The sequence below is a fragment of the Myxine glutinosa genome, chromosome 1 (assembly GCF_964187855.1).
Source record: "Myxine glutinosa chromosome 1, kmMyxGlut1.1, whole genome shotgun sequence".
In the NCBI taxonomy this organism is placed as follows: Eukaryota; Metazoa; Chordata; class Myxini; order Myxiniformes; family Myxinidae; genus Myxine; species Myxine glutinosa.
Genome location: NC_136261.1, coordinates 75,503,303 through 75,513,116, shown reverse-complemented (window position 1 = coordinate 75,513,116; position 9,814 = coordinate 75,503,303). Strand labels below are relative to the sequence as shown.

At 40.0% G+C, this 9,814-nt stretch overlaps 1 protein-coding gene across 2 annotated transcripts in view; it reads left to right on the top strand.

The window, feature by feature from the left end:
• The window catches only part of KIF2A (kinesin family member 2A), a 90,464-nt gene extending 88,075 nt beyond the window's left edge, over positions 1–2,389 (top strand). Inside the window, exons 18-20 of one of the 2 annotated variants that reach the window (XM_068113281.2) lie at positions 46–147; positions 278–413; positions 553–2,389. In XM_068113281.2, coding sequence (XP_067969382.1) covers positions 46–147; positions 278–413; positions 553–635 — 321 coding nt within the window. In that variant the 3' untranslated portion in view covers positions 636–2,389. The remainder of the gene's footprint in view (positions 1–45; positions 148–277; positions 414–552) is intronic. The other variant, XM_068113290.2, reaches the window with a different exon arrangement.
• Positions 2,390–9,814: the final 7,425 nt, after the last annotated feature.

Sequence of the window (9,814 nt, the reverse complement as noted above, 5' to 3'; positions counted from 1 at the left end):
GGAATTCAAGACCGTTAAATTTTTTTTCCCTTTTGCCATTTTCAGGGAGAGGAGGTTTCACCACAGTTGTACACTTTCCATGAGGCGGTTTCTCACCTTGTGGAAATGGAGGAAGATTTGGTGGAGGAACATAAAGCAGCATTTCAGGTACAACGGTACTTCTATTTTCTCTGCTTTTTTTTTCTCTCAAATCCACTTTTTTCCTTCACCTCATGCAGGTTTGTAAATGGCTTGCCCTCTGCTCTTTTTTTTATTATTTATCTGTGGTTTCAATTAGGAATCGGTCCAGTGGTTGAAGGAAGAAAAGATTCTGCTGGAAATGACCGAAGAGGTAGATTATGATGTGGATAGGTACGCGGCCGACCTGGAAATTATTTCCTCTCAGAAGATTGCACTCTTCTCAAGCCTTCTCGGTAATGGATTAATTCTTGGTGTTGGCCGATTTATTGCTGAATTATATTTGTCGCCGTTTGAAGCACTTATTGCAAACCCCGCCCCCTCTTATATATCGTGAGTTGCTCGACTCGAGCGTTTTACCACTCTTGCCCACAGCAAAAGTGAAGGGCTTCCGATCAGCTCTGCAGGATGAAGAGCAAGCCAGTCAACTGATTGGCCAGCGCAGAGCACTCGTCTAAACTCGCGCAAGGGATCTTGTGCCATCTGTTTTTGTGGCTCTTGAAGGGTTCTACCATGCAGCCTGCATTCTCACCCATGCATCGTTTTATCATTGTGAAAATTCTGAGGATTTTGCCATTAATTTAGTTTTTGGCTTTTGATCACTTTTCACCTGTCTTTTCACGCAGATTTCTCTGAATACTTCACAAACTAGAAGGGCACTCGATAGAGAGCATACCTCCACCAGGTGGAACAGTTTTTTTTTTTTAAATCCCACTGATAGGCTGGATCTGTATGTGGATCGTCCTCAAAATCTAAATAACCTCCATCCACCTTTCTTGCTTTTTCTTTAACATTTTAACATTCCGAAGCAAGTGTCATTTTTTTGATTCTGGTTTGATGTAGGTGAGATGGTGTTACACACGTTTGTTCAGGAAAACCATCAGAGCTGCGGAGTAACGTGTTTTGTAAATAGATTTTTTTTTTTTTTTTAAATAAATATGTTGCTTTAAAGTTCATTTTCGAACTTGGTCTAACTCATATTTGCAGAAATATTTAACATGTATGTTAAATAATTTTAAACCTTTTTTTTTTCTTCCCCTTTTGTCCAGTCTGAGATTATTATATTGTTTTCTTAGCTCTCTCTCTGTTTCTGTCTCTCTGTGTTTCTGTCTCTCTGTGTTTCTGTCTCTCTGTCTCTCTCTCTGTTTCTCTCTCTGTTTCTCTCTGTTTCTCTCTTTCTCTCTCTCTCTCTCTCACTCTCTCACTCTCTCTCTCACTCTCTCTCTCACTCTCTCTCTCACTCTCTCCCTCACACTCTCTCTCACTCTCTCTCTCACTCTCTCTCACTCTCTCTCTCACTCTCTCTCACTCTCTCTCTCACTCTCTCTCTCACTCTCTCACTCTCTCACTCTCTCTCTCACTCTCACTCTCTCTCTCTCACTCTCTCTCTCTCACTCTCTCTCTCTCACTCTCTCTCTCTCTCTCACTCTCTCTCTCACTCTCTCACTCTCTCACTCTCTCTCTCACTCTCACTCTCACTCTCTTTCTCACTCTCTCTCTCTCACTCTCTCACTCTCTCTCTCTCTCACTCTCACTCTCTCTCTCACTCTCTCTCTCACACACTCCTTAGAGCACATTTTGGTACAAGTTATAAATCTGCTCACATTTTCCTTACTACTCCGCAATTAGATTTGGTGGCTCTTTATTGTACAGTTTGATTATTTTCAATAAAGCAAACGTCCTGTGTTAAACAATTCTGTTCCACCATTCCAGACAAGTTGCCACTGGCCACTGGTTATTGGATTAGCTTGTTCTCACATTGACCCGCGACTCGAACTCGTCTTCAATTGGGTGTTTGGTTTCGCGAAAACCACCGACTGGTCTTTGAAAGAGCCTCCTTGGTATTGGGCCCAGGATAACGCTGATCCGTTGCAATGGAGTGACTGCGTTAAAAGGACAGTTGAATCCTTGCTCTTCCATGAGCCTGGATTTTGTATATATGGATAAAATCCTCAACAGGAACATTGTCGGATGACGTGCTGCTGCACACCAAAACCGGAAGTGAAATGAAGGAAAAGCAAATTGGACTTGAATGGCAAAGGGTAAGGAACTTTCAATGTTTGTGGGGGTGGAGGTGGTTGGGAAGTTTCAAACAACATCGGGAGCACCTTTGGTGGTCGAGCTACTTGCTGTTTGTGAATGTTTGAAATGATGATCATGTTGTGTTGTATGTCTCGACGTATTGCAATAAAAGCACAGACATGCAAATTGAGCATTTCACACATGCGCACTCTTGCTTTGTGGCCTTTACAATGCATGGCATTGGCTTTACAATGCAAAGCTTTTACAATGCATGGCCATCAAACCCGCATGATTGATTCTTCGGATGTCGTGGAATAATTATAATAATTCCACGACATCCAAATAATCAATAATGCGGGTTTGATGGCCACGCACTGAACAAAAAGACAATTATTGTGGCCACGCATTTTTTGTAAAAGCATTTTTTTTTTGGTTATTATACTGTTTGGATAATTAATTTGTAATATTGATTAAATATAATTTGATTTAATAGAATATAATTTGAATAAATAATAATATAATTTGAATAATTATATTGATTCCATTTGGAACAGGATGCTTATGGTGATAAACGATAAGTAGCACGATATTTCAAATTTGTGGATTATTAACATAACTTGGTCAACCTGGTGGAGGTATGTGTGCTCTTATCGATTTAACTAGAACGGCACTCAGTAAACTTCTATTTTCGAATCAATATTCAAAATTCACGGTTTTTATCATGTGGCAAATATGGTGCCCTGATTCCTGCAATTTTGGTGAGCATAGAAATCCTGTTGGACACTGAGGATAACAGGATAGACATTTCTAAAGGCTCTTAATTTGGTCTCAGTAGTCTTAAGTTTAAAAGGTGTGTTCCAATAGTACGTAATTAATAGACGTAGTCAAATTACACAAGTAAGAGACGTAATCACGTGGGTGACCGATGCTTTGTGTTTTTCGTATTTTAGTATGATAAATATAATCTTGATTTGCTATGCTGTCTTTTGGTGTTCCAAACCAAAGATGATAAAAGAAAGCATTTTATATCTTGTTTTTCATGCAGATTTCTCTGAATACTTCACAAACTAGAAGGGCACTCGATAGAGAGCATACCTCCACCAGGTGGAACAGTTTGTTTTTTTTTAATCCCACTGATAGGCTGGATCTGTATCTGGATCGTCCTCAAAATCTAAATAACCTCCATCCACCTTTGGTGGTAGAGTTAATAAAATAACATATTTCATATGCAGTGTAAAGTTGTAGCAACATCATTGGTTGTTTTTCTGCTGTCATGCCCCCTGTTGGTTAGGGTAGGAATTTCATTTGGCCAGGGTGCTGGCTATAGCTTGCCAACTCTTTGCGAAGGACACCGTGGAAGTGGAATCCAACATACAAGTCATGCTGGCACACAGGGTGCCCAGTTCAACATCCATTTTATAACGATGCCTCACATTGCCTTACCATGCCTGTGAGACACCAGGATGACGGTTTGTAGTTAGCCTGAGATTCAAAGCTAGGTAAGATGGCTCTACACGTGTGTGCATACTTTCCGGCCATCCCCCCAGCCCACTGCTTTACTATTTCAATCAGAATTTGATGGATTTAAGTAAATTGGAAAGACAACAGTGCCATTTTGAAATTGTGATTCCTATAGTACGAGTATGTCAGACATTGAGACAGTTGAGATGGTCAGCAATCCATCAATATGAACTGGAACAAGATTTATGGATGTTTAAGGTTGGGTGTTGGGCTAGCGGCTAGGGTGCTGGCTTAGGATCCTTGGATCCTGGGTTCGAATCCCGGTCAATCGCTGAATTAACGCCAGGGGGGTTGACTCAGCCTGTCATTTGGGCTAGCGGCTAGGGTGCTGGCTTAGGATCCTTGGATCCTGGGTTCGAATCCCGGTCAATCGCTGAATTAACGCCAGGGGGGTTGACTCAGCCTGTCATCCTTCCGAGGTCGGCTAATTGAGTACCAGTTCACTGGTAATTCCCTGTTTGTCGTTAAAGGCGGCAAAAAGGGTTGGCGTCAGGAAGGGCATCCGGCCGTAAAACATTGCTTCAAAAAGGGGACCAAAAAACAACAACAACCATGGTTCCCGAAAAAGGCCAACCCCCGCTTTGCGGGGAAAAATGGCCTCTAAAGGTGGTTTTTTTTTTTAAGGCAAGAATCCTACTATGATTCAAAATAAGGCAGTTCTCTGTCTTGTTATAGAATCAAACAGCTGGGCCATTCTCCACCAACTTTTGCTTGTAAAACTTGTTCAGGGTACCCATGGTCAGATCATGGGCATAAAATACTTATCTTCCGTTTTAAAAGCAGAATTGAAGAAGCGGCAATGGGAGTTTAATGTAGTTATTTCCAATGGTAGGATTTATTCGATGACGCCAAGAAACCTTTAAAAGAGGAACACACACAATTATATATAGTAATACATCTCAAAGCAACGACAGCAGCAACAAGTACCTGCTAAAAGAGGCTTTCGTGTTATATGTACAGTCACGTGAAAAAGTAAGTACACCCCATGTAAAGTTTTGACTTTTTCAACATATTTCAACATACAGCTATTTGATCTTCATTTCAACAATATTAATCGATAAAGGTGATATAATGTAACAAATATCATGAAACATTTACATTTTGTAGTCCATTGTATAATTTAAATAAACATAAATGCAAATTTCACATGTGGAAAAAGTAAGCACACCCTTGGCTCTAATAGGTGGTATTGCCCCCTTTGGCAGAAACAACCTCAAGTAGGCGTTTCTTATAACTGTCTACCAGTCTCTGACTTCGACTGGGAGAAATTTTTGCCCACTCCATGCAGAATTATTTCAGCTTTGCGATGTTTGAGGGGTTTCTTGCATAGACAGCTCGTTTCAAATCCCCCCCACAACATCTCAATGGGATTTAGATCCGGGCTTTGACTTGGCCATTCCAGAACCCTCCATTTCTTTCTTTTCAGCCATTCCTTGGTGGATTTACTGGTATGTTTAGGGTCATTGTCATGTTGCAAGGTCCACCTTCGGTTGAGCTTCGACTTTCCGACAGATGGCCTCACATTATCCTCAAGCACCCTCTGGCACAATGAAGAATTTATCGTGGATTCTATGATGGTGAGCTGCCCAGGCCCTGATGCAGCAAAGCTGCCCCAAACCATAATATTTCCACCACCATGCTTTACAGTTGGTATCAGGTTCTTGTGGTCAAATGCAGTCTTTGGTTTTCGCCAAACATGTCTTCTGGTACTGTGGCCAAATAGCTCTACCTTTGACTCATCTGTCCAGATCACATTGTTCCAGAAGTGCTGGTCTTTGCCTCGGTGTTCATTGGCAAACTTTAGTCTTGCCCTGATGTTCTTTCTGGACAGCAAAGGTTTCCTCCTGGCACACCTCCCATGTAGATCAAATTTGTGCAGCCTCTTTCTAATGGTAGACTCGTGCACTTTGACATCAACAGTGGCAAGAGCTACCTGTATGGCCCGTGATGACATTCTGGGGTTCTTGGAGACTTGTTTCAGCATCTTGCGGTCTGCTCTCGGGTTGAACTTGCTGGGGCGGCCTGGCCTGAACAAGTTGGCAGTTGTTTGGAATCTTCTCCACTTGTAGATCATCTTCCGGACAGTTGAATGATTGATTTCAAATTGTTTGGAGATCTTTTTAAATCCCTTCCCAGACTCGTAGGCATCTATAACCTTCTTTCTGAAGGCCTCAGAGAGCTCTTTTCATCTAGGCATGGTGACGCCGCACACTTCAACAACAAAGAGCAAACCAAACTAAATGTCTGAGGTTTAAATAGGACAGGTTCCTCCAAGGTACTCTCTAACGATGTTCTAATCATTTGCACCTGAGCTGGTGCACCTGATTCTAATTTTAGGTATTTGAAGTAGTGATAAATGTAGGGGTGTACTTACTTTTTCCACATGCGAAATTTGCATTTATGTTTATTTAAATTATAGAATGGACTACAAAATGTAAATGTTTCATGATATTTGTTATATTATATCACCTTTATCTGTCAATATTGTTGAAATGAAGATCAAATAGCTGTATGTTGAAATATGTTGAAAAAGTCAAAACTTTACATGGGGTGTACTTACTTTTTCACGTGACTGTCTGAACTTTGCAGAAACAAAGGGTTTGGCTGATCTCCATGAAATTGTGTGTATGGGCACAACATTTTCCTTCCATGTACACTTGGGATCAGGTCATGGTCTGAATGTAAAAAAAAGGTGAGGTACCAACTTGCCTACCAGTAAAAGCAGATTAGGAATGTGAGTAATCCTTAGGATATGGCCTCCACGATGAGAAAAAGGCAAAGGGAAGAGTTTCAGCATTTTTGTTGATACATGGAAATACCATTTGAGAAATGCTCGGAGTTCAGGGCCTTTTCAGGTTTGAGCTCCACTGGCCTATAAATAGCTGAAGGATTGGATTGACAGCTGAAAGGTTATCGGTCCAAATCAAGGTGAAGCTTCTGGAAATTGAGCTGAGCCCAAGAGCTGGACTTGCATGATCAGGTAAATAGAATGTTTGATTTAATAGGTAGATGTTAAACTGGATGTCCTGTCTGCTCGCATTGAAATATCCCCTGGTGTCCTTGGCAAAGATGAGGCAAGTTATCATTTGCACCCTGAATAAATTTAATTCCTGTTCTGTGTACGATTCATTGATTCAAAACCACATTCCCAGTAATGATGCAAAAACCTGAAGCAACAGATCAGCAGGTGCGACACCCAGTTTGAACATCCAGCTGAGGGATGGTACATATACGGCCTACTGATATAATCACATTGCCTGTGAAACACCAGGATGACAGTTTATAGCTGTGTCAAGATTCAAACCCAGGATAGACTGCTTTGATGTGAGTATAAACCTCTCGGCACTGCTGCCAGCACATGAATGATTGATGCAAATGTCACCGAAATTGAATCTTTCAGGTTTGGGAACATTCAATACCTTTAGGTGTTATGCATTTCATTCATAAGCTTGGGCTGAATTAAAAATTTAAAAAATTAACAAGAAAGACTAAATCGAAGGTACCTCACTTGAGAAATTCATCCCCCCCCCCCCCCCCTCCTCAAAAAAGAAATGCCATGGATACATCAAATTGTCCGTTTCATTAAGATTTCAATTGACGATCTCAATCAAAGCTCAGTTCAATCGATATAAAATCGATTATTTTTCAATGAAAATTGATTATACAAGTTTGACCTTGGGTTGACCTTTGACCCCCAAAATAGTTGGTTTTCCAATTTCATGACGTACTCTGCAATAGCTCTACTTTCGAGGTTAATCAGATGAAAATTGATTTTAGATGTTTGACCGTTGACCTCAAAATAGTTGGTTTTCAAATTCCATGACGTACTTTGCAATAGCTCTTCACTTTAGATGTTGCTCAGATGAAAATTGATTTGAGATGTTTGACCTCAAGTTGACCTTTGACCTCAAAATCGTTAGGTGTCTTCCTTATGACCAACTCTACCATTTGGTTAACCTGTTGCCGATTGACAGACAGATTAATGCACAAGACCAACCAATATAATGTCCTTGAAAAATTTTCCATTTCACAAGTCATAAATGAAACATTCAACACTGGCATTTTAACTGAGATCTGTTACATTTTTTAACACAAGATCACCGAGGTTACTTTTTTTTTTTACTTGCAAAATCGAAGATTTTTCAAGTATATTGGTCAGTTGCGTTTGTTATTCCGTCTGTCACTCGCCTACAGGTCACAATTCTAAACTGATCGTCGTGAAACTTCACCAAGTTGTAGAGGTTGTCACAATTGAGGTCAAAGGTCATCTGGAGGTCAAATTTTTTAAATCGCCATTTTTCATCCAATTGACAGGAAAATGGAACAGCATTTGTATATTGAGTCACTAAAATGGGAAACCAACTATTTTGTGGTCAAAAGTTCAAAGGTAAACTTCAAGGTCAAACTTCCAAAATCATCAATTTTCATCTGAAAAACTGTCAATTTTAATCCGATTGACTTGAAAATTAAACAGCAATTGCACATCGTCACTAAATAGGGAAACTAACTATTTTTAAGGTCAAATGTTAAGGTCAGCTTAAGGTCAAAGGTGAACTCAAGGTCAAGCTTCTAATATCAATTTTCATCTGAAAAATAATCTATTTTAATCCGATTGACCCGAGCTTTGATTTAGATCGTCAATTTTAATCTTAATGAAATGGACAATTTCATGTATCCATGACAACCTTTTTGGGGGGGGGGGGGGGCGTTGGGGTGAATTTTGCAAGTATTGTGCTCTGTATGACGTCTTCTTGGTACTTTCAAAATCGAAGATCTTTCAAGTATATTGGTCAGTTCCGTTTGTGGTTCTGTCTGTTTGTCTGTTTGTCACCGGCCTACAGGTCACAATTCTAAACCGATCGTCACGAAACTTCACCACGTTGTATAAGTCGTCCCAATTGAGAAGCCTATTGATTTTGAGGTCAAAGGTCATCTGGAGGTCAAATTTCTAAAATCGCCATTTCAAATCCGATTGACTTGAAAATTGAATAGCATTTGTATATCAAGTCACTAAATTGGGAAACATACTATTTGAGGTCAAAAGATCAAAGGTCAACTTAAGGTCAAATTTTAAAAATCAATTTTCATCTAAAAAGCTGTCGATTCTCAACCGATTGACTTGAAAATTGACCAGCATTTGCACATTGAGTCACTAAATAGGGAAACCAACTATTTTTGAGGTCAAAAGGTCAACTCAATGTCAACGTTCCAAAATCATCATTTTTCATCTGAAAAATCGGCACGTTTCTTCCTATTGACCCGAGCTTTGATCAAGGTTGTCAATTTTAATCTTGATGAAATGGACAATTTGCTGTATCAATGGAATTTTTTTTTTCTTGGGGAGAGGGGGAGCCTATTTTGCAAGTATCGTGCTCCGCATGACATCTTCTTGTTTGTTTGTTTGTCACTCGCCTGCAGGTCACAATTCTGTCTGTTTGTGAAAAATGTGGATGGATTCAGATGAAACTTGGAGAGGTTGGGTGTGTGACAAGAAGGAATCGATTAAATTTTGGTGAAGATCCACATTCATTCGGATAAGAGATTTCTTTTGAACTTTTAAGTGATTTTTCACCATTGAGAGATAGCACCAAAAACGATATTTCAAAATGTTGTGGATGACATGATAAAACTTGGTGGATGAGTTGGTCAAATGAGAAGAACAAGCCGATTAGATTTTGTTTCCGGTCCGAATCCAGACCGAGCCTATCAGTGGGTTATAAAACGTAAATTGTTCATACGTCAGAGGTATGTGCTTTCATTCTTGTATTTCAGGTTGTGTTCTCGGAAATCTCCATCGAGTTTCATTACTCTGGAATGAACAAGTCTTACACAGCACAGGTAAAATGGTTGGACAGTATAATTATAGCTTGAGAGGAAGTTTTTGATCAAGACTTGGTGACTTCATCACAAACATTTCAAAGCGAGACCCACCCAGCAAGAACTGTATTGCTCAGTCAAGTTCCAGGAAGAAGACATTGCACACAAACTTAAATCTGGGAGAAAAGCCATAGTAGTGTTCAGAAAAGAAGATTGAGGTGGTGACAATTAATCTGTCACCCAAAAACCAAGGAGATCCTCAAGAGCTTGGTCTTTC